Below are 25,576 nucleotides of genomic sequence, written 5' to 3'. Positions count from 1 at the left end.
TGTATTTTAGGAATTATGTTAGTATAACACTATCAGTAATTATTTGTGTATAAAATCGGACTTTTAAGATAATTTCTTTTTGCAGAGCTACAAGCCAACCCTTGACCAACAAAAACTTCACAGGAACTGTTTGAAATCCCTGTTGGATGAAGACTATTATAAAATAGGAGGTGAAAAGGGTCATCCCACTCAGTTTCTAGGTAAATTAGGAGACTACCTAAACACCACATGAGAGAGCATGTATTTTAGGAATTATGTTAGTATAACACTATCAGTAATTATTTGTGTATAAAATCGGACTTTTAAGATAATTTCTTTTTGCAGAGCTACAAGCCAACCCTTGACCAACAAAACCTTCACAGGAACTGTTCGAAATCCCTGTTGGATGAAGACTATTATAAAATAGGAGGTGAAAAGGGTCATCTCACTCAGTTTCTAGGTAAATTCAGGTGCAGGCCCTCCCAGCACTGACCTTTTGTGCAAAAAGCCCCACTGATCCCATAAGTTAAAGGCAGCTTTGCACAATCCCCAGCAGGATATGCCACAGTTGTGTTAGGGCCAGCTGTTGTTGCGTTCATTTTTGGGTGGTTTGTCTCTTCTTTGTACACTTGTGTACATGTATGTACAGGCACTTGACTTAGGGCCTCTCTCCAGGCAAGGTCTGATTACTTTTATTGTTTGGCTAAAGACAAGCCACAACTGACTTTGCTATTTGACAAACAAGGATTATGGATTGTCAGAGGAAGCAAAAAGGGATGTTTCAAGGGGGCCAGTCCATACCTTTCATGGGCTGGCTGGGCAGGGGGAGGCACAAGGTTTGAAGAAGTCACTAGCTGTAAAATCTCATGTGAATGTTGCATGTCTTGGCCATTTCCAAATCTCTGAAGTGCTTGAGATGACATTACGGCATTAAGGATGTTTCCTCTCAAACTATTGTTTGGCTATGGTAGAGATTCATGCATCCAAAAATGCAGCTTGTTGCACAGTTCGTCTGCCTGTGGGATTTCACGTGCCATAGTGAGATCTAAGTTTAAAAAGAAAACATAAGGTTTTCTTAACTTTAGAAATTTAACATTTCATAATGCATAATGTTTAACAGCAAAGATCTGTTGGAAAAATAAACGTTAACTGAGTCCAAGTTTTACTGATGTTTAACATGTAAATATTAAGTTTCTGGGTCTCTTCAAAGTCTACATAATGTCACCAAGTACAAGTTACTCATTAACTGATTAAGATAAACCGAGTTTTCATTTGAAAATTTGGTATTTCCAAAATGGAGGAGAGAACGTTGTTCGCATTGATGGTCTTTTCCTCATTCGTAGTATTAGCAGAAACTGTTGCTCAAAAGGTATTTGCTCTATTTTTTATTTAACAATATCTTTATATTTTTTATTTAACAATATCTAGCCAGCCAGGTAATGCAGGTAACTCCTGGTAACCACCACTTCTGGAGCCTCGAGTGTACTGTGTCATGATTTCAGAGCTTTTGGTCCTTTTAAGGCCTCTTTGGATAGTTGTTTGGGCTGATATACTGTAAATGTGGCAGGAGAGCATTTGCAGGTGTGTCTGATCACGCTCTTCCCCAGGGTTGTAAAAATATCAAATTTAAGGGATCAATGGGTCTTCTTTGGCCACCAGATGAGGTTTGGATCCTGACACAGTGCCGTTACAGCAGGACCAAATGAGGACTGCTGCAGTGCCAGAAGGTTTCTGACTGTTTTGTATCATCTCAGGGTGCATGTGACCGGTCTTATTTTAAAAACATCAATATTAGAGGAATGGAGAAAGCCTTATGTTGGAAGGGTTCTGTTTCCATCATGACTATTCAGAAAAGTGTGAAATGCAACCAAAAAGCAGGCAGGTTTCTGGGAAGCAGGGACAGGTCTTGTGGCTGCCGCAGGGGTGTCCAAGGGCTCTGCAAGAAGCCATGGATGTGGTGTATGGGCATGTGATACCTTGTGGAGTGGCCACAAGTCACTCCCTACTGCTTTCGGGTGCTCATCTGGGGCTGCACCTCTCCTGCCTCCTTCACTGAGGGCACGGAAATGCCCCTCACTGTGCTGCACCCCACTGTGCTCATTTGTGCTGGTCGCAGCCTAAAATGCTGCTGGGGCTGGGCAAGCACAGGGGTGCAGGTCCCTGTCCCCTTGTCCCCACAGTGTCCCTTCAGCACATGGGGGCAGGGTGGATTTTGCATGGGACAAGCTCCTCCTGTGCCAGAAGGATGCTCCATGGGCAGCCATTGCCACCACGTGCCTGCTATGCCCCAATGAGATACGACTTGAGTCTCCGCAGTCAAGGCAAAACCTCCCCTCCGAATGTGCCATGGGCAGATTTGAGCATGGCAGGGCAGCAAATGTGTGCAGATGTTCTTGGGGATACTTGGAAAGCCTTTGGGAAGAGGCACTCCTGGGAGAGACAGCACCAGCCTGGGCAGGGAGGGCTCCAGCTGGGGGCAGGCACCCAGCAGGCATGGGCAGGGAGAGGGACCCAAACTGCCAGGATCAGGAAATTGTTCTCTCGATTAATATTTTTGGGTTTTATCCTATTTTCCTGGATTGTCAGTAGGCATTAGGAGATGAAACACACTCTGTCAATGTCTAATGAAAAACGAAACAGCCATCCATTACTCACATGGTGTTGGCTGTGGCCCCTCCTGCCCTGATGCCCAAAGACAAAGCTGTGGTCACAGCTTTGTATTGAATGGCCATCTTTAGCTTGATTAAACTTTTTAATTTCGGCCAGTGCCCTAACTAAGAAGAGGCCAGTGGATGCTCTTGATTGGTGAGCAAAGTACAGGAGATGAATTATCAAAATAACTAAAGATCAATGAGCCATTCAAAAGACTTGTGAGGCCGGAAAAGTAGAAGTGTAACGATCTGCTTCGATGCTGAGCTTTTTTATTTTAATAAACTATTGGACTATTGTGAGGCTGGTGATGTCCAGATCAACCTTTCTTAGTGTCACTGAAATACAGGCAGGGCCTTTAAAACAGACATCCCAAATGCAAAAGGTGGGTGTTTACAGAGGCAGGTGCTCCAGGCAGTTCCCAGTCCAGACACCCTGTGGGGTGTTCTCAGGCAGCTCCAGGATGGTGCCTTCCTCCCCCAGGCGTTGGGGGCCCTGAAAGTACCAGATCAGGAGAAACAAAAGCGCTCAAAGGGCATCCCTGCTTGTGCAACCGGCAAGGGTTGGAGGCCCACACAGGTTTTCAAACCTGCTAAACATTGTATGTGACACAAGGTACCAAACTGAAAAACATGCAGCAAAGTCAACAGTTGGGAGAGCAAATAAATAGTCATGCAAAAAGCTAGCAAGTCTCTTTCCATGGGTCGAATGCTTAAAGAGGCATCTGTTTTTTCTGAGGTTAAGCTTAGGGGTGACACAGCAGTTGCTTCAGAGTACCCTGAGGAGAGAAGACCACAGAAAAAGGCTCGACTGAAGCCTCCTGTGGAACAACAACATGCAGATGTAGCTGCAGATTTTGCATGGGGCTGTGGTTGCATTTGCAGAGATGTGAATAAGCAGATGGCCAGCCTGGTCATGAACAATTCCCCCTCCCCAGTTCCAGCTGGACCTTCGAATAGTTCATTCCAATAACATCACCCAGCTAAGGCCTGCTCAGGAGCAAAAAACTGTTTCTGTTTCAGCCTGTTGGTTGTTTTTTTTCCAGCATGCTATTAAAATCTACAGCCTCCACATGGACTGCAAGGTCACATCGCGATTTGCTCACACTGTCATCACCAGCAAAATTGTCAACCGAGCTAATGAGTCCAGAGAGGCAACCTTTGAAGTGGAGTTACCCAAGACAGCCTTCATCACAAACTTCTCCATGTAAGACCAGTCCTTACCTGTGGTGTGAAGGAGGCGACTCTGGAGGTTGGGGGTGAGGGTTCATCTTTCTTCTCAGGAGGTGCTGAGCAAAAAGCACAAGGAGTTTGTGCTCTGGAGGGTCCTACACAAAATGTTCTGTGGGGCAAAGTAGTAGGCAGCCAAATAGAAAGAAGGTGCCCAGGGCCTGCTGCACAGTGTGGGTGACAAACGTGCTCGGTGGTGGTGTTTCTCCTGCTCCAGCCTCCTCAAGACCCTGCAAGGAGGAGGGCTGTGTTGTGGTGGTGGCGGCTCCTGGCATCCTCCTGGACAGGGAGGGATTTTGTCCCCTGCTTGTGCCCCAGGGGCCACAAAATGCAGCGTTCCTCTTGTTTCTTTCCCCAGTGCTTTCCTTCCAATATTGATTAATTTTTATGGAAACCAAACAGGTCCATCGATGGTAAAGTATACCCGGGAATAATAAAGGAGAAAGCTTCTGCTCAAAAGGAATATGACACTGCGGTCTCGCATGGGCAGAGCGCCGGCCTCATCAAGTACGTTGCTGTCCTGAGTAAGGCTGCTCCAATGCTCTTCCTCGGCTTCTAGTTTGGCTGGGGGCAGCTACCTCTCAGCAGGGATAAATGTGAAAAGCAGCCTTCGATTCTTGTTGGGAGGGACAGTGTGTGTGTGCGCATATATATATTCACATGTATATGATTTATATCTGGTTCTGCAATGGGCTTCAGTGGGAGGTGTCACCGTTTAGTGTTGCCCTGGGACTTGCTGTCATGTGGGAGCTCCTCGCTGGGTTGGGATGATGCTCAGTCATTGAGTCTGCTTCCCCACAAGCGCAGAGGACCATGGCACTTGAGCAGACATCACATTTTCAGGGTATATTTAATATGCGTTTCCCATGTATTCAGTCCCAGTTCTGTTTGATCCCAGTCTGAGGCATGCAGAGATTTCTGCTGCATTTCTCAACTTGCATATGCAGCACCCACGGGATGCTAATGGAACATATGTGATTTATATAATACTGCCTGCAATGTAAAAAATCTTCTCCATGAAGAGAGAAGACTGTTTATTTTTATTTATTGCATGCGGCCCCTTGGCCATTGTTTAGCACAATTCATAAACTTTGGCCACCACAAACAAGCCTTTCCCACAGGATGTAAGTCTCTGTTCTCTGCCCCCCACAGAATTACAGGCAGAAAACTGGAGCTGTTTCACGTGTCCGTCAGCATTGCAGCCGCCAGCAAAGTCACTTTTGAGCTAACATACGAGGAGCTGTTGAAGCGGCAGCTGGGGAAGTTCGAGCTGCTGATCAAGGTCGGACCGAAGCAGCTTGTTAAGCACTTCCAGGTGAGCTGTCCCAGCCAGGGCTGGGCAGGGAGCACCATGGTGTTTTTCGAGCATGGCCATGCTCCCTCTGAGATGCTGATGCTCTCTTCTTCTGCACTGTCAGATTGATGTGCACATCTTTGAGCCCCAAGGCATACGCTTCTTGGAAACAGACAGCACATTCATGACAAATGAGTTAACTGAAGCGCTCACAAAAGTGCAGAACGAAACCAAGGTAAAGCAACAGCTGCCAGATGTCACTGCCAGTGGCAGCTTTAAATTATGTTGCTTTTAATCTTTTCTTTTGATTGCTTTGCAGGCTCATATTTTATTTAAGCCAACTGTAGATCAACAGAAGATAAATCCTGAACTTGCTGAAACCCTCCTCAACGGTGACTTTGTTGTGCGTTATGATGTTAAGAGAGGTGCCACTGCGGGTGATATACAGGTAAAAAAGATAGAAATAAAAATGTTTTCAGATCATAGATACATCTGAATGTGAAGTGCAATCAGCAAAACAGTAACATTTACTTTGAAACACCAAGAGTGACAGGAAAAGCTATTTCCATTAGTCCAGGGTGAGCAGGAACTGATGATGATGTTCAGTAAATCCCCAGAGACACCAGAGACATTGCAAGAATGGATCATCCATGAAAAAAAAAGTCAATCTTTCAACTTTTGTTTCAATACCAAATCTATATTGCTTCTTTATAGATGTCTCTTTACATTCTTTTTCTTATTATTATTTTGGCTGATCTAAGTTGTTTTCCTCCCCCTCTACTCTGCCCTAGTGAGGCCACATCTGGATTACTGTGTCCAGATTACTGTATACTGGACTCCCCAGTTCAAGAAAGACAAGGAACTACTGGAGAGAGTCCAGCAGAGGGCTATGGAGATGCTCAGGGGACTGGAGCATTTCTCTTATGAGGAAAGGCTGAGAGACCTGGGCCTTTTTAGCCTGGAGAAGAGAAGATTGAGAGGGGACCTTACCAATGCTTATAAATATCTAAAGGGCGGGTGGCAAGAGGATGGGGCCAGACTCTTTTCAGTGGTGCCCAGTGACAGGACAAGGGGCAACAGGCACAAACTGGAACACAGGAAATTCTGTCAACATAACAAAAAACTTTTTTACTTTGAGGGTGGCAGAGCACTGGCACAGGCTGCCCAGAGAAGTTGTATAGTCTCCTTCTCTGGAGATACTCAAAACCCATCTGGACACGATCCTGTCCAACCTGCTGTAGGGAAACCTGCTTTGGCAGGGGAGACTTGGACTAGACGACCTGCGAAGGTCCCTTGTAATCCCTGCCATTCTGTGATTCTGTGTATTTGTGGCTTCTTGTAAATGAAGTTTATGGGAATGTGATTTATATAACTATTAAAATGACTGCTTGGTTTTTTATATTTTTTGTGGCAGGTGAGGCATAACTAAACAGAGCAGGAACTTAAAAATATTTATGGATCAATCCTAGGGAATTTATCCTAGGGAATAAAGTACATTATTTTCCATACCATTTCACTAATGAAGTATGCATCAATATGGTAAAAGATGGCATTCGCAGTCAGTGAGCAGAGATGTGCTCATAGGTGGTAATAAAGTGGTAACGTAATGTACAGTGATAATACAGATATATCATACATATTGCACTGAGGTATATAATATATATATATGCTGTTCTCTTGTAATTTGCTCTCTACATATAGTCTCACTTCTAGCTAGGAAATACATTTTAATAGTTCTTTGATTTGGGCTTATCTAGAAGAACAGAATGCTGAGTATGCACCCCCCCCTTCTCCCTACGCCAAAATATTAAGATGCAATATTTATTTATTTGATGTAATTTTATACATGGTTTTATTCTGTATTTCAGATTGTCAATGGGTATTTTGTGCATTACTTTGCACCCCATGAAATGCCAGTGTTTCCCAAAAATGTCATCTTCGTTATAGATCGAAGTGGCTCCATGGCAGGCAGAAAAATCGAACAGGTAACTTCAAAATACTGACCTCTGCTTGCATCAGTCACACACGCCAGCCTTTTGAGGAAGTGACTGTGAATTTCACTTTCAAAACACATGCTGGTTTTGTAACAGCAAAATTTGCAGACATACAGAAATTCTTGAAAATACATATGTGGAGATTTAAGCTATCAAAGAGCAACTTTTTTCTGATATGGCTATTCTCACGGGTATCAATCTTTAAGGCAGAGAGCGCTTTTTCTGTCTCTATCTTTGCAGAATATTTTGCTTATGATTTTTTTCTTGAATGAAGTTTAAAGAATTAATTTGTCTGTTTTACCTTCATTGATGACTGTGTATGTAGCTTTGCTAGAGAGCAGACAAGCCCACTACAGCCCTCATAGGAGTTTTTTTGTGTCTGTAAGTTAAGTGAATCAGCCGTTTCTGATGCTCTCAACCTGAAAAATGCCAATAGGACTAAATAAGGGCATTGGGCTGCATCTTGAATAGTGCTGTAGAGAAACCCCCTTATTATACTGCAATTCCAATCCCAGTTTTGTCAGAGAAGTAGAAACATTCAAAGTGATTGTTTTCTCCTTGGAACAGACAAGGGATGCCCTGTTGAAGATTTTGCAAGACCTCCGCCCAGAAGATCATTTCAGCTTTATCACCTTTAACAGCAAAGTAGTACAGTGGAAGAGCTCTTTGCTGCAAGCCACTGCAGAGAACGTGGCCAGTGCTGCAGGATTCGTGCAAACTCTTTCTGCTAGTGGAGGTACAAGGCACCAACTAGAGGCCTGTAACAACATACATGCACCCAATATATTATATTGCTTAGAAAAAAAATATTTTTGTTAGTCATGTACTACCACAGAATTACTGTGTGTGCTCAAAAAGCGAGTAAATTTTCAATACCTATGAGCAATGAGTGGGATAGAAAAGCTGGTTGTGGGAGGGGATGGATTGGTGACTACATTTTGATATGGATATAGAGAAATGGTCACATCACATCTATGAACCATACAAATCACAAAGTTTTGTTTCAGATTTTTATAACAGAGATGGCTGGAAGATTTCCAGATATTACATTTTTTCTTCTACAGGAAAATGGCAATTCATTCAACATTTGACAGAAATTTGCTGATTTTTTTTAATATCAAGGGTTCCCTTAAAATAAAATGTATCCAAAGTTATACTCCTGTGTAAGCCAAACTACAGAAACAAAATAATCAAAATCAAAATAGCCATGAAGTACTTAAATTGCTGTATCACTCAGTGCACTTTGTTTTATTATTTAGTTTTAAGGACATCTAAAAGGCTAAATCCCCTGTGAATGTTATGCTGTTAGTATTAGTGTAGGTTTTCTTATCCCAGGTGCTAACACCAAATAAAGCCCACCTGTGCCCAGCTCTTTTCTTTGACTTCTCAAATAAAGCTAGGAGACATTTCTTAAATGTAGGTTAACAGATGACAGTGTGTTTATTTAAGCACTTTTTAATGGCTCTAGACATGTTTGTATTTCCCATGATATATGTGTGGAAAACGCTCCCAAAAGAATACTCCAGCATTGCCACTGCAATATAATACAGCATAATTAAGCCCAGTAGGCTAAACCCCTAAATCCTCATCTATCTGAAGGATTACTTCCTGCGGAAAACTTTAAACAACTCTGCAGGGCCTCTGCAGATGAAGTGCGCTGATTTCTTCAGATGATTACCCTTTTTAGGTGAGTGATGCCTGCTTTCTCATTATAGGCACGGATATCAATCATGCCCTGCTGACTGCCGTGAGCATGCTGGATAAAGCCAAGAGGCTGCCAGAACGGACTGTCTCCATGATTATTTTGCTGACAGACGGCCAGCCCACTTCTGGTGAGTAAATACTGGCCTCAGTCCATTCTCTCCTCTCTCTCCTTAATTTTTTTATTTTTTTTTATCTTTTACATTTGCATCCCAGATGTTGATAGACATAGTCTGTGTTTCAAAAAGAGCTCTGGTATAAGCAGGCTGGGCTATTGCTGGATCTGAGTCAGAGAGAGGATGATTATGAGAGGGTTCTGGCAAGGTCTGTAAGAATTGATGGCAGAGCCTGTCTGCCTGTGACTACATGTCCTTTAACTGGGAACTGTACTCCTAAATACTACTGGCTTCATAGTTCACAAAATCAAGGGAAGTTTTGGAGATAATCCAGGCACAGCTGAAATGTGAAAGTAAAATACTTAGAGCAGAAACATGGACATTTTGCATATATTATGTACAGTCCGATTTGAGAGGTATCGCTTATATTTCTTTACCCTCCTTGCCCCAAACTTGAGGTATTTTCAAAGTGCCTCTTGTTTTGTATTCTTTTCCATGTCTAGCTCTTCACTAGTGATCAGCTGTGATAGCACAAACCAGAGGGTTGAGATAAAAATATTGGGTTAAATAAAGAGTAACTCCCACTGCAAAGGCACAAACATCACTTGTTCTGAACAGGAGTTTGTGCAAGTTTTGTGTGGCACCAGCATCTCTCTGAGGCAGGCAATATTAATTCAGCTCTAAGCCCTCTAATAAGATCAGTCTGCCTTTCAGATTGTGTGATCCATACTGCTTTGGGGTTGGTTTATTTGTTGGTTTTTTTAGTAAAATTAAGCTCACGGTGCTGCCTGCTCAGCACAGCCACAGTGACTCTCAAATATCCCTGAGCACATTGCACATCCACAAGTTGGCTAGAAATCAGGCCGGGGTGGAGTGCCAGGTGAATACATGCAGCGTTATTGCATATACTGCCTTCCTTGGCAAAGCAGGCTGAAAGGGAGAAATCTTGAGGCCCCACCTCAAGTACTGTGTTCAGTTTTGGGCCCCTCACTACAAGAAGGATATTGAGGTGTTGGAGCGTGTCCAGAGAAGGGCTACAAAGCTGGTGAGGGGTCTGGAGGAGAAATCTTATGAGGAACGACTGAGGGAACTGGGGTTGTTTAGCCTGGAGAAGAGGAGGCTGAGGGGAGATCTTTTGACCCTCTACAAGTACCTGAAAGGAGGTTGTAGAGAGGTGGGGGCTGACCTCTTCTCCCTGGTGACAAGTGATAGGACGAGAGGAAATGGGTTCAAGTTATGTCAGATGAGGTTTAGATTGGATATTAGGAATTTTTTTTTCACTGAAAGGGTTATTAAACATTGGAATAGGCTGCCCAGGGAGGGGGTGGATTAGCCATCCCTGGAGGTGTTTAAAAAAAGGGTAGATGTGGTACTTGGGGACATGGTTTAGAAGTGGCTTTGTCAGGGTAGGTTAATGGTTGGACTTGATGATCTTAAAGGTCCCTTCCAACCTCAGTCATTCTATGATTCTATGATCTGAGCTGCTTCCATGACATTGCTGAAGGCAGTGACAGTTCTTGCCTGGAAATGCTGATAGAGAAGCTCTCCATACAGGGCCATCAGCTCTTCAAATGGGATAAGATGATGGTGTGAAACTCTTTCCCTTTGTCACGCAAAGGGGCTGGGAGAGAAGCATGGCTGAGTTAATTTGTAGTTTGTCTGAATTACACCATTAACCAATACATTATTCTCTGAATTCACGCTTATAATTTTTATGGATGGTACTTGTCTTCTCAATGCTTGATCAAGTGTTTCCATCCCTTGCGCTGTTAAATTGTAGTGTGTGTCCCTTCTGTCCTAAAAACCTCCTCTGGCCCCCATAATCTTGTAAAATATTTTGCACTTATCCATGACGACATGAGTAGAAGACAGTAAAAGTCATCAAGGGGGAAAATTGGATTCTGGCACTCCAAATGCAGAGCAGTGCTTTCATCTCCAGCTCAATCAATGGAATTCTGTCCCACATATTTTTAATATTTTATTCTGAATTATTTTTAAGAGATTTTAAGCAGAACTTGCTGCTGTCTTTTTGTACTTTAAAAAAACAAACCACCAAGGGTATGTTTTTCTTTCAATTACAGGTGAGAGTAATGTGGGAGTAATTCAAGAAAACATTCAGAAAGCAGTCAATGGGAAATACGCTCTTTTCTGCCTTGGCTTCGGGTTTGACGTCAGTTATAAGTTCCTGGAGAAAATGGCCCTAAGCAATGGGGGAGTAGCACGTCGTATATATGAAAACGCTGATGCAGCCTTGCAGCTCCAGGTCAGGACTAAGGAATATGCCAGAAAAGCCATCTATCAGCTACAGGTTATATATAGTCTTAGCAGCAAACCCACAGATTTTCTGAGATGAAGAGTTGGGTTTGAGTTTATCTGTTAATTTTAGGGTGGGAGGAAGGCAGGCAATTTGGGGTATCTGAGGGTTTGATTTCTAACCATGCCTCAAAATTGAAGTCCTCCTCAAATCAGCTGTATTTGGACAAACCTGGAGACTCACACGTTTCTGTACCTCTGCAAAAAGACAAATTGTCCGGGAACGATGATGGTGGAAAAACTTCTGTTGTCGGATCTGACTTCCAACTACTTGAAGCCATATTATTGGAAGCTGTTTGTTATGGTTTCTCTAAAAATCAGTGGGTAGTTTGAGGCACCTACAGGCAAACTAGCTTTGCAGTACCACCAGCCTCGGTCTTTTCTGTCCATCTGGAGAGGGGTTATACCTTTCAGGACATTCTCTTTTTTGGGAACCACTTCTACCTGTTTTGGCTGGATATGCAGAGATTGGGTTTGTTTAAAGCAGCCCCAGTCCAGAAAGAGAAAGATTAATCCTCAGGATTGGTCAAGTTTAAAAAATCAGATGTGAAAAGTGGCTAAAGTGAAACACCTAACTGGGTGGGATGGTGATAATGGGGATGCTGCTTGGGTACTTGAATTACCATGGGAAATACAGTTTATATGGCATTGCCAGCCTGGCTGGAGAAGGTGTGCTGAACCTTGGGAAGAAACACTTTTTTCCCCCTAGGTTTGCAGTAGTCTTACACTGCTGAAGAAAAAGCTTTGCTCCCTTCTTTTTAAGGGTGTTTTAGACATTCAACATATTGCTTTGCATAATTTTGCAGTCATTTGTGCGTGCTCTCTCTCTCTGCTTCTCTTCAGGGCTTTTATCAAGAGGTCGCTACCCCAATATTAATGCAAATTGAAATGCAGTATCCAGAAAATGCCATTGAGGGATTAACCAAGAACAATTTCAAGCTGTTTTTTGAAGGATCCGAAATTATAGTATCTGGAAAAATTAACAATGAGCTGGAACTTTTGCCAGTAGAAATTAAAGCTCAGTCAGTAAGTGTTTAGTTTACTAACTGTGAAAAACATGTCTCCCTTCTGTCTTTTATGGTGCAATAGAAGACTTTAAGAAATATATGTTCTCTACATGAGAACTCAAAACAATTTTCCCTTCCTGAATTTGCTACAAAAGAAAAGCCTTGAAATGTATCCACAAATAAGTGAAAAGCAATTTTAATCCTTTCAAAACCACAATATCTTGGCCTTTCAAGCATTTTTAGGGAACTGGTTTGTACTTCTAGAATGAAGAAGGAAATCTGAATTATTAATCTCAAAAATGTTGAAATAGAACAATTTCATTACCTCCTGTTTTCAACACTGTTTCAACTCCAGAAATATATATCCAAAACGCATGCTTCTTTGGCAGTTTGGAGTTGCATTTTCCAATTGGAAAGGACAAAACTGAAGCACAAAAAGGGCACTTTAATACTGAAAGATGTTCTTTTAAGTCTAATAATGTGACAATGGAAGAAGTCTGGAACTATTCTTTTGATGGTCAGTTTTCTCCCTCTTCAGCATGCTAGTGACTTGACTCTTAAAGAAGAAGCAAATGTGAAAGAGAAGGAACAAGTGTTTCAAAATCAAAGTTACATCTTTGGAAATTTCATAGAGAGACTGTGGGCTTACTTAACCATTCAACAGCTTCTGGAAAAATCGTAAGCTATTTTAATATTTCATATTACAAACGTCTAACTTCTTAAAACACAAATTCCTTATTCACAAATCATATTATTGGAAAACACAAAGAAGCAGAAATATTTCTGCAGGTAATATTAAAAACATACTGGAAGAATACTACATTACTGTATGAGGAACATGAGGTGCCTTTCAGTTTATGATAGTGCTCTATCATTAAATGTGTAGATATATGTATATATACATATGAAAACAATATAAAACATTCTTCATGACATTACTATGAAATAGATTTTAATTGCATGGATTGTGTTAAGCTGTTGTTACACATTGTCTCTGTATATGTGTGTATTTGTCTGTTGTTTGTAGATAAGTGAATGGCAATAGCTAGTGAAATAACAATATGTCCATAAGACATTTCATAGTTCATGTATCTATTATTTTTATGTATTTGAACCATACATAGGCTCCAGTGTTGCAAACAACTAAGCATCTTGTCATGGTTTGGGCCTCAAACCAGGACACATCTCCATAATTTCAAGCACGTGAACAGCAGAGTTATCCCAGTAAGACTACTCACCCTTCAATAATAAAAAATATCTGTTAAGACACAGCTAATATGAAAAAGAATCTGAAGATGACCTGCTCATAGTCTCTATACATTATTTCTTCATCATTAACACAGACTTTAGTATTTCAGCAGAAGAAGAGGACCAGAAAACCCTGGAGGTGCAAGCCTTAGAGCTGTCTCTGCGGTACAGCTTTGTTACACCCCTCACTTCCATGGTAGTCACCAAACCCGCTGGCCAGCAGCAGATGGAGCTGGCGAACAAACCCACCGAAGCTGGTAAATGGGGCAGCAGACAGCCCCCCTGAAACATGCTGTTGTTATTGGTGATTTGTTGTTGACCTCCAGGGTAGGTTCATTTTATGGTGATATGACACAGTAATAAACCACATCAGAGGCAGGAGTTCAGGGATTAGCTTTCTTTCAAAATAAAACATACAGGATTTTTTTAAAAGGTGAAGTGGTGAAATGGACACTACTATTGAAAGGGAAAATAATTTGTTTAAATATTAACTAAAAGTAATTTAACAGTTGTTACTCAGCATTCCTGCCACTCCAGAGGGATACTACACTTTTCTCTGTAGTGTTAAAGTGGAAAAACGAATCCAGGGGAGGAAAGCAGGCCATTGCTAGGAGTCTTGCATGTGCTCTAGCTACTGTCCTTTAACACAAAAAAAGCTCAGCACCTGAAGTCCAACACTCACTTGTCCCAGTGTTCTGGTTTGCACATGGGTGAAGTCATTGAGTGTAGACTGCCTGACACTAATCTGTCCCTTTTCCTTGTGTTAGATAATGAGAAGCCCAGCAGTTTTCCAGTAGGAGGTAAATGTTTTCTTCTTTTCCAGTAGCACGTTTCCATAATAGTGTCTAATGAAAAAAAAATAAAAGAGCTCATGGTGGTGGTTCTGTAGAGGGAAGTATCTGAGATTTGGAAAAATACGTGAAGCAAAACAAGCAATGACTGCCGAGGTCTGTGCAGGTTTGGGTGAGTAACATGGTCAAAGGGAGAAAATCTTCCATTCTTCCATTCCAAGTCTCAAAAGTCAAATTTTCTTTACTCATGAGGAAAAGTAGTTCTTCAAGTGAATGATGCTAATGAGGATTTCTGCTTCTTCTACCATGTGTGAAGCATCTGTCAAAAAATTAAGGTAAAAATATTTTGGACTGACTTCTGAGGATGATTTAGTTTTTTTTTTTCTCTCTTTCCGGAAATAGATCTGTTTGAATACTAATTTTAAACTTCTGGCATTACTAATCTGATAATCCCAGCTATGATAATACATCATAATAGCAATGCTTTTACAGGAAAAGAGGCCTGGGTTTGCTCTACTTCTGTCACAGAAATGTGTTGAGGGAATTACAATGCTGCCCCGTTCTCTGAAGGTTAACTGTTTCAAAGTGGTGCTGGGAAGTTTAATAGCAGAAAACTCCCTGACCTGAAGCATGGCGCAGCAACCGTTCTGCCCTGCTCAGGGGGCATGCAGGGCTTGGCACTGCCCTTCCCTCAAAGCTTCCTTTGTCTGCAAGAGGAGAAGCGTTTGGGGCCACGTCTGCAGCACAACCTGTTTCCGTAGTAGATGCCAAGCCTTACGTTGGTGTGATGGACAGGCAGGCATGGCTGCTTGAAGGCACAGGGATGTCCCCACAGGATCTGGGGCTGGTGCCCACCTGAGCATTGCTGAGCACTGCTGCTCGCTGTTGTGACAGACCAGCATGGCTGGAGTGGCCAGGGAGAAGAAGGGGCAAACAGGATGCTGCATTACTGGGACCAAGGGAAGTTTTGATGTGCTCTTTTGGGTGTTGTTGCAATTTTTCATGTTTAGCTCGTCTGATTTTTAACTGCCAGTAACAGCTCTTGTCTGCAGCTGCAGTGCTCCAGAGGGACCGTGCTGTGAGCCTGTGCTGGTGCTGTAACTCCGCGTGGAGCTGGTCCCTTCGCAGAGCCTCCCATGCCGGGTGACCCCTTCCACTAGAAGCACCCACCCTCACACTGGGGACTGGCAACTCTGCTGCACTGGCACTACCACTCCCCGCCTCCCCATGCACAAGGCGGGTGAGGCCCCAGGCATCCAGCAGACAATCAAATCCCTTTTTGCAAATCCTTTCCTCACAAAGTTCTTAGTAGGTTCTGTCCATTTCCTTACTTTGGCTGGAAAGATTTTCCAGGTATCAGTGCTCATGCTCTGTGGACTTCATTATTGCAGATAGTTTACTTTGGGAAAGGATGACAGATGCAGCTGGAGAATTACAGATTTGATTTTGACATGCTCCTGTAAGGTATGTAATACAATCACAAATAAAACACTAATATTCTCTTTTCTTTCTCCAGATGCTTATAGACTGAGGAGTGGAGCACCTCCTGGTAAGTGCTCCTCCTTTGTTTTTATTCAGAATCATTTTAGAAAGTTCATTTCATGTGTAGGTTCATAGCAACATTACTTTAATAAATCCATTTTGATTGTGGATACCCAATTGATATAGAATTTAATTTTTATTATATGCATTTCAGTCCACAGATATTTTCTAACAAACTATAAACTTTTGAAAACAATCTTTGTCCCTTTACAGAAAAAAAAAATACTGTACATCCTAAAAATAAATGTGAAAGATCTGGAAAAGCATGTATTAGTAAGCTGAAGGAAACGGGTGTAAAAAAAAAAAAAAATTTACCAGTCCTGGGGTTTGCTGAGTGAAGCCAATGTGGGGCACAGCCATCTGCACAATGACAATGCCTGTCCTGCAAGGAAGAAATTCCAGGACACAGCAGCGACAGAGCTCAGCATCACTATGAGCTCCCATAGCGCCGAGCAGAGAAGGTGACGGCTGCTGGCTGCATAGAATCTGCACGTGTGCGCTCGTGGCTGTAGCCAAAAAACGTCAGCAGGCAATGAGCAGGAGGGATTCCCTGTTTTAAAGGGTGGGGAGGGAGATGCAAGGCATGACTCCAAACTAATGTAACATTGGGAAAACCTTTTTTTTTTCAGGTCGATGGCGCTCTGAGCCCCAATCTGGAAGCAACAAAAAGCTGTCGTCAGTAGGTAGTTATTCACAGTGGCGTGTGAGAGGAGCTGGGGTGGGCACGTGGGGTTCAATGCTGCATAGCAGGCGCTGAACACGCAGCTCTAAACCCTCCCGCAGCTCGGGCTGAGCATGCCCCAGTGGCATGGTTGATCCGAAGAGAAACAGGCACTGGACATTGCACTTTTTTACCCCATTGGGACATCTTGTTTCAAGCAAAGCTCTCCATAGAAGTGAGTGAAGAGCTCTGCTAAAAATACTTCTGTCACAATATTCTTCCTGGTTAATTAGCTGACTTAGAGAAAAATGTTTCATTAAACTCTTCTTACTAATTTTAAGTATTTCAGTTGTCAGGCTAAGAGAAAAAATGAAAGCACAACCTCCTGGTAAGTAATACATACACTAGTCCCATTTTAATAATTAGTATAATTGTAATGTACAGTTTTTCATACAATAATGTTTTTTTCTGACTTCATCAGCTCTATGAAAACCCTTTAGCCCTTCTTGCAAACCTTGGCTTGTTCTTTCCACATAAGTGAATCCCATGAGAAAGCCTCTCTGGCTCAAGTGTAACCACCAACAGCAATATGTAGTACACCAGATCTTCAGCCTCAGTTTTTTTAAGGGCTTACTGTCCTTAAACTCTAAGTTTAAAAATCTGTTGGTTTTATTCTTATCAAGATGCTGTGTCTGGGTGTGCTTTTCAATAATATTACTGTGTTGATTTTAATAATTCTATTATAAAAAACTATAACTAATATTTTAGGTATAAATTGATTAATTAATTTTGCTGTGCCTATCCAAAGGGCACAGGCTAGATTTCTCTTTGCATGCCAACATTGTTCTTCTGGCTTTTCAGGCAATGAATATCCACAGCTTCTCTTGCAATTACCCAAGCAAAATGAAATCATCTGTTTAAATACTGATGGAAAAGCACAGCCCTCTGTCCACCTGCTGTCAGATCCGGAGCAAGGTGAGTGACTCAGATTACCCCTGCTACCAAGGACAAGGAGAGTCACTTTGGTCTATGACACCAGTTGGTGTCTTTGGGAATAACCCCCTTTCATGCAAGGCCATATCATACCCGCTGCCTTGCAGTGACCCAAGAGCCTGTCGTTAATTTTTCCTTTATATTAGGCAATATAAACTTTGCCTGTGCAACAGCTGAGGGCACTCTTCACAGGTCTGGTTGTGGGTCACCTCCTTCTCCTGGTATCACATCCATGGCCTTTAGGCTTTTCCCCTGCCCAGCCCTTGGGGGCTTCTGAGAATGCAGAGACCTTAAACCCCATGATCTCTACATGCTACCAGGAAGAGGTACACTCTTTAACGCACTGCAGTTTTTCTGTGGTCCTGTACTCAGAGGAGCCATGGCCCCAGGCGTTGGTTGTCAGCTGCTCTGATTATGGAGTAGAGCCACCTCTGTGAAAGGAGGTGGCATCATGGGGGTAAATAGACTCTGGTGACCCCACCACAGCCTTGGGGCACATGGACCTGAAATCCAGGGGTGCTGTGCCTCCCAAAACAAGATTTGAGACCCTGAAGTTGTTTCAGCAACTGAAGCTGAATCAGTTTTATTAAGATGACTTGTACCTTAAAAGCACAGTCCCTTGACAGATTTGTGTCGATGTTATTAAAGGACTCGCTGTGACGGGGAAACTTGGAGACAGAATAAATTACTTTGTGCAGTTTGAAATTAACTATGTGAATCCCCCCGCACGAATCCACGTCTCCACAGATGAGGTCATCCTAAACCACAATAATGACAGCACTCGGCTGCCATGGACACAGTCAGCCACCTCCACCGTCCAGGGGTAAGAAACGTCACCCTGTCCTTTCCCAAACTTTAAAATGCGTCAGGCCTTTTTTCATCCAGGCCTCCACTTTCTCATTTGCTTCAAGTAAGTGTTTCCAAACGTCCTTATCCGGTAACTCAATGTGAGCGGAACAGGGTACCTTCACAATTCCCCATTTCAAATACAGAGACCAAAAAAAGTTTAATTCTCCGTGCCTGTGTAACAGAATCAAAACAACTGCACCACCAGTCTGCCTTCCTGCTTCTACACCAGAGGCAGAAAATTTATCTTCCAAAGAAAAGGACCCACTGCGGTTCATAGCAGCCCCCGTGCCACCGCCGTGCTGGCTGCCACCAGGCACTTTGTGTTCCTCCAGCTGCAGAGCGAGTACTGTGAAGTGATGGCTGTGACATTTACTATCTCTTTTATACATCGGTTGGCTCCACACTGGCTGAAGTTTTCTTTCTCCTCAGTTTCAGCCATAACTCACATCTGGGTAGCTGACATGTTTTACGGGAAGGCATAAAAGTGTTTGAATAGCTGTCTGTAACTAAGTGCCCACTGTTGGAGAAAGGGTACTTTAAATGTAGACTTCATTTGTTGGACTAATTAGAGCAGGATCCTTCACAACCACAAGAAAGAGCTGAATGTAGCTAGATCCACTAGCTTTTTTGCATTGCTGGAATAAACCTCCGGGAGGATCTGCTGTTGGTCTGGGGTGGACAGGACATGCAGCACTCCCTCCTTTATAGACAGTTCTAGACAATAACAGAAAGCCTAAAACAACTGCTTTAAATTATTTTTGTAATCCAAACGGAGCCAAGAATGTGCTGGATTTATGCCCCTCTATAGTTTGCCATCTGCCAAGCAGAATGATCCTCCTGCTTCAAAGCAGCACACGAGCCCTTGCACCTGCAGCGCATGGGAGGGGTTCTGTCTGGCCCGATCTGCAAGGGAGGAAAACGACAGTGGATGTTGGTGTTCTGCGAGTCCACCTGGGGGGAAAATAAAATTAGTTGGGTTACTCGAAAGGTAGAGTCTGCAAAAAATTGTGAATTATCCAAGAAAAAAGTATTTGACTTGTTCATAAAATAGATTGAGTTATTTTATCTAGTCTACCTTTTTTCTCATTAAAATGAGAAGAAAATATTCTTTTTTTTTTTCATCCAAGCCTTTCTTGTCATTATGGCAATAAGGTGTTTTCATCAGCAAAAATTTCTTCTCCGTTGGTGTGTTTGCATGTAACCTGATATGGAAAAGATATGTTGTGCAGCATAGAGAGGAAAGATATGCTACTTAATGTTTTCTAGTTTAAAAATAACCACCAACAGGTCATGAAAAATGCGAAGAGAAAAAAGACAAAAATTAAATTATTTTAATAAATTAATGTCAGCTACTCAAATACATGTTCTTTCTTCATCTTCTTCTTGGAAATTATGTCATAATTTACTTTCTAGGCTGAGAGTCTCAGTGGAAAAGGAAAGGAGCATTACAGCATCATTGTCTGATACAGTCACAGTAAAAATTTCCTTCGTAAAATTTCCAGATGATTTCCTTGGCCTGTATTTCTTGAACACCGACCGTTTTTCTGACAAAGTCAGTGGAGTTGTGGGTATGTATCATTACGGATGTATGCAGCAAAGAAGAATGATCTAGTAACTAAATTCCTGCAATGAAAACTCTTTTTTCTTGAGTCGCATCATAAGTCTTTATTCAGATTTTTCTTCCCTGGGTCCTAACGAGCTCTCATGAAAATCAGTGAGCAGGCAAGGCAGCAGGAATGCTGAAATTCAGGGGGTTCTTAGAGAAACTTTATGTTTAATTTATTCTTTTCAGACATCTAATATCACCTTTTCATGCACAGCAATCCAGACCCTACTCTGCGAAGAGGGGAGGTTTTACCCTTGTTTTTCTGCTCACTGGTGGTACAAGCCGAAATAGACTATTGTGGGTTTAGAAAGTGTTAAAATAAGACTAAATTAATAGTTGGGCTTAACCTCAACAATGCTGTGGAATGACATAATTTATGCAGCAAATTAATTTGATGTCAAGTAATGGACTATAAATAATGGACATAAAATTGTAAACAATCAGGGTTGGAAAATGAAGGCCAGCTGGTCCTGCACATCTCAACTCCAAAAATTCTGATGGGACTGAAGTTGAAGTTGTTTCAAAAACTTTGCAGAGAGGCTGCATATTCTAAAACCACCAAAAAAATGTGAAAACCCATCAGAGCAAGGGTGAATGTCTTTGTGGAGAAGTGTTAGGAATAACAGCTGAAACACAGGGATTTTCTTAACTTACTAAGGGAACTTCCAAATGTCTTTTGGTTCTTTGTTTTCTGGGACGGAGAGCTGCTTTCCTGGTGTTATAGCTGCCATTTGGGTTAAATGAACCACAATACTTAGATGGTTTGGTTTTTTAAAAAATTTGTTTGTCTGTTACTTAGGTCAATTTTATTCAAAAGCTCATTTTGAGAATAATTCTGACATCAATCAGAGAGCTGATGAAAGACTCCTAAATGTGTCTGGATCTGAGCACAAAGTTACCAGGTAACAGATATGGGATAAGGGTGAGTGATGTGCATGCTTTGAGATGTATTTTATCAGCAAATATCTGAGATCAAAATGAAAGGAAACTAAAGGAGTGTTGGTCTATAAGAATACACCTCTCTCCTGTGAATAATAGGAACTTGTGCTTGTTTTTTTTCCCTAACAACCTGAATTTCTTGTTTTTTAAGTGATGCTACGGGGCCTATGGCTCCTATTTCCTGGGGCTGGGGGGGGGGGGGGGGGGGGGGGGGGAGGAGGAGGGAGCATACCCTGGGGCTACGGTTTGCATAAAAAAAAATGCCAAATAAAGTAAGGTTCTGCTGCCTTGTTTACATGGATAGAGGGAGGGTGTTTCTCAGCCAGATTTACCATGAGAAAAAGAATTTTACACTTCAATTGCTTTTAGGAAGTTTCTGTGACTTAGAAGGAACGCTGTGGGCATGCAGCTTCTGCTTGCTGTCCCTCTGTGTCCCCATCAGCAGCTCCGGGAGCAGAGAGGTGCCAGGTCTGCCTGCGCACAGTCCCTCTGACTCCTGGTACCATCTGCAAACACAAGGTCGCTTCTGTGCCTGCCCTTTGGTTATTTTATAACGAATTTTTCTTGTTTTGATTTTGTTTCAGGCAATACAAGAAGGATTACAGGCTTGAGTCAACCAGTGATCCTGTTCCCTGCTGGTCAATAAATATAACTCCCTAGAAAAGAGAATTCTGGGAAAGAAAACGATGCAAATGATGTTCTTCCAAATATTTTTTGATACTTTCTCTCATCAAGGAAACCACAGTTAAAGCCTTACCTGTTACTATAGATAAATGTCACAAATATTTTCCCTCAAAATAATTACACTTTCAAGATGAGAATGTGCTTGCTTGCTTGTTATTTTAAAATGGTTTATAATATTCAATCTGGTTATGTTGTTGAAGATTTATATGAATGAACTAAATAAAATTGATATCATCAGCTCACAGTTTGATATGGACACACAGCCTTAGGTGTCCAAATAAAATAAGTACTGGCATCACCCAATCCAACAAATCTGTCATACAAACAGTAATAGGTTTCTAAAATACACACTCTCTACCCAGTTACAAATGACAGTGTTCTAGAACTATGTGTTTTGTAAAAAGAGTATGAAGTTTAAAGCAGTGTTAGTTTACCATTTCTCTCATTTTTTATTTTATGTAAAAAAAGCAGTTTTGCTGTATCGGGGTCCTTTGGAGATTGTTCTGTAACAACGTTCCAAGCTCATGCAGTCAGCAATAGGCCCATGAGTGGGGGGCAGCCCGGGCTGGCTGCAGTCCCCTTCATTGTTGCCATTTCTGAGGCTCTGCTTCAATAAATGCCTTCAAAACAGCCAGGGACTGGTTGTGAAACAGATCTCTGAGTTGTTGCAAAAGACAGCATTTCAACCCTGAAATTTAGCAGCTGCTTTTGGCACAATTGCATACAACATTTTGCAAACATTGGAAGATGTTTTACAAATAATGAAGAGCTCAAAAATCCACGTGGTGCATGGAGGTAACGTTTCAGAGGAATTGTACACACAGAAGCCTCTGCCTGTGGAATGCAATTTGTAGTTTTAGTCTTCAGGTTTTTTCATAAATTTTAATTCCAAAATTATTTTGTGTTTTAGAATTTCAGTTCCTGTATATTTTTGAACCCATAAATATGCCAGCATTGTAGAAGGTTTAACAAAAGTTGCTTTCTATCCTGCCAATAACAGTAAAAAGCTTATTATTTTAAAGCAATGTATTAAAAGAGAAGCAATTTCTTGCCAAAGTCAGCAAGATAAAGCAAACTATGTAATTAGAAGCCTGTTTTTAAGAACTGTGTAGACGTGATGCCAAGATAAGTTTGTGTGAATTGCTTGTACTTCCAAGGTGCAGATTTGGAGATGCAGATTTGTCGGGACAAATTACATGACAGACAATGTGGAATTTGGAAACTGAAAACACCAGATAGCTTGCTTCACCACATCATAAACAGGTTTACTAATTTGAAAAGCAGATTATTTCCATGAACTTGGTACTTGAATTATGTGCTGTTGAGGCTGGGTTTTATCAGCAGATTTACTGCAAATTAAAAATTCCCTGTTTTCAGTTATAGGTTGTCTACATGTTGCCTCCTCCACCTGCCTGCTCGCTGCAGGGATAGCAAATAGCACAGAAATAGGGAGCGGTGAGGCATGGCTGGAGGGCATCTTCAACCGGTCCCCTCTGCTTTAAGTGAGGCTCAAGTGCACAGACCATTCTTGAGTGCCGCTCTTCTAACCCATCTGCTAAAACCTGCAGTGCTGAAGGTTCCCCAAACGTCCCATGCAGCCTGCGGCTCTGTTAATGCAGTTCTCCCATGCTGCAAAGAAGCAGATCCTGCTAACCTTGACAGATGGGAAGAAAACCAGATGTCAGCTTTCCTCACAGCAACTTTTCACGTAGTTGGGTTTTTTTTCCCTGCTCCCTACAACTCTGCAAAGCTCCTCCTGTCCTCTGGACTGCGTCCAATTTGCCTACACTGCATTGAAGTGCTGTGCCCAGAGCTGCGCAGGGGACTGCACCCACAGCTGCCTCCGGCTAATGGAGCCTCTCGTGTATTAAAAGAGATGCTCACTGGCTGCACCTACAGGGATGTCTGTCTTCTCTGCAGCAGCCCTATGTTGCTGGTGTGCCTGGCTACTGCGACTCCCAAATCCCTTCTGCAGTGCTTCTTCCCCTCTGCACCTCTGCTTTCCATTCTGTAAGTATGTTCCATTTCACCCTTTTTCACTTGAATTCTGTCTTAATTTGTTATTTAGTCACTCTTCTCTCCTTTCCAAGCCCCAAAGTGAGATTTGGTGGGCTTCTGATTTCTTACGTTCCCTTCCCTTGCTCAAGAAGCTGAAGGCAGACACAGTAATAAATATTTTGCATTCTATAATTTCTAATTCTGATGCAGAATACACAGTATATCTCTCGCTCTTCTCTTTTAACCAGCATTGTACCAGTCAGTGGTAGGAGTAAAATTTTTATCTAACTGTAAGCATCTGTCTGCCTCTTCTCTCTGCCCTTATTATTAACTTCGCTCCATTTGCAGTTATCTCATATGCTGCAGGAATCATGGAAGAACTACATATTAAAAAGGGGATTTTTCTATCTCCACCTGTGCAAGCAGGAGTTTCTCAGGCTGCCACAGAAGCCATGCAAAAGCAGACTGGAGCCCCTGAGGTCAACTTCTGGCTGACAATTCCGTCACAGCTGACAAGACTCCTGCCGCCTCCGGAGAGTTGCCTCATCCCCATAGATTAAGCAGGAAAGCTGTGGCTCAGGCTGTGCCCTTTATCGCCTTGTGCCCAAGCTTTGCCAGCCAGGTAGGTCAAGATCTGCTGAACACTGCTCTGTTTTTTTGCTTTAACGGAGCAAGTGAGTAGGGGGGCAGCCCCAATGGGCAGTCCCACAGCTCCTGTCTCAGGATCCCAAATGGATCATTCCTTTATTTTATTTTATTCCATGTAATTCATTATCTTAGAATAAAAATGCAGAACCACGTAAACTTAACCTTAGTAGTTTCAGTTTTCTGGTCTTCTCTCATTCCTTCATGTTTTTCTCCCTGCCTTCCTCATTTTTGAGTAACTTATACTTTCTGTAGAAACTATTGTTTCCTTTCATCATTCTTGTCTGAATTTAGCAGGCAGATGTATCTAGCCACTGTGACATCCGCCCTCCCTGCAAGAATTGATTATTTTTCTTCTACAAAACTTCCACATTTAGTAAAGGATTTTCTTCCCAGAGAAGGCCTGTCTCTCCCATAAATTTAACAGTAAGTACATTTTTCCTCTATTTTTTGTTGCATTTTTCTTTACCTCTACCTTTGTTCTTTCAGTTTAATCCATCACATCTTATGTCATCTCTGTTTTTCCCACTACACTCCTCTTTCCTCACATGTGTCTGCATTCTAGTTTCCCACACACTGACTTTCTCTCCTTGTCATATAACAGTAGGGAAATTTCACTTCACCATGTGAGACCACAACTGCTTTGCCTACGGCTGATTTGATTGAAAGAAAACTCGAAGTAAATAGAAATCTGCTTATTTTTTGCTTTAGAGCTAATAGCTTACAATTTCTTCCCGTACAAAAAGAATATATAAATAAATGGGATATTTCTTGCCCTGAAATATGTACATAAATTCTGTTATGGGAACAGAGGGAGGAATTTTACTGGAAGACAGTCATGGCATTTCAGTAAAGATACTGTCCAAAAGACATGTTACTTAAATGTGAGTGCTGTTTGGAACTGTGGTATTTCATTAATTTATAAAGATTTGGGCATTCAAAAGTTAGGCTCAAATTAAAATATGAAAATGCAGAATTCCTGGAGGCCCACAGCCATCTCAAGCGATGGCACTGTACCAGCCCTCAGCACTGCACAGTCAAGTGGTCAGATGGCTTTAAGTACTATGGAATTATCCTGAAATACGTGCTGGTCCATCAGCTGTCCTCTTGTGTGGAATTTCAAAATGCATCCGGCATCCTGCGCTTTGTGAAACCGGAATGAAAACATCGATAGCTGTTGGAATAACAGAACAAGGCATTAAGTACTGAGGCTTTTATTTAAATCACTCCTGACAGTTATTGATTTAAAATGGGATTAAATGTTTCCGTTGTGTTTTACAAAGTAACATTTTAAGTCAGAATTTTAAAACTAGTAAATTAATAAAAAAAAAAAATGAG

At 42.0% G+C, this 25,576-nt stretch overlaps 1 protein-coding gene across 1 annotated transcript; it reads left to right on the top strand.

The window, feature by feature from the left end:
• Window positions 1-1,273: 1,273 nt before the first annotated feature.
• ITIH4 (inter-alpha-trypsin inhibitor heavy chain 4) lies at window positions 1,274-21,972 on the top strand (the record flags this gene model as incomplete). The annotated part of the gene is made up of 22 exons (XM_082487825.1): window positions 1,274-1,348; window positions 3,674-3,834; window positions 4,260-4,364; window positions 5,010-5,172; window positions 5,276-5,386; window positions 5,471-5,599; window positions 7,020-7,136; window positions 7,713-7,881; window positions 8,861-8,977; window positions 11,044-11,225; window positions 12,119-12,301; window positions 12,821-12,960; window positions 13,633-13,787; window positions 14,298-14,330; window positions 15,838-15,870; window positions 16,493-16,546; window positions 16,874-16,912; window positions 17,386-17,499; window positions 18,166-18,340; window positions 19,780-19,934; window positions 20,772-20,874; window positions 21,496-21,972. The coding sequence occupies 22 exons, from the start codon at window positions 1,274-1,276 to the stop codon at window positions 21,569-21,571; spliced, it is 2,589 nt and encodes an 862-aa protein (XP_082343951.1). The 3' UTR covers window positions 21,572-21,972.
• Between the last annotated feature and the right edge of the window lie 3,604 nt (window positions 21,973-25,576).

The sequence above is a fragment of the Vanellus vanellus genome (assembly GCF_965231255.1).
Source record: "Vanellus vanellus genome assembly, chromosome: 9".
Taxonomy (NCBI): Eukaryota; Metazoa; Chordata; class Aves; order Charadriiformes; family Charadriidae; genus Vanellus; species Vanellus vanellus.
The sequence above is the reverse complement of the archived record's forward strand: the minus strand, read 5'-3'. Positions and strand labels throughout refer to the sequence as shown.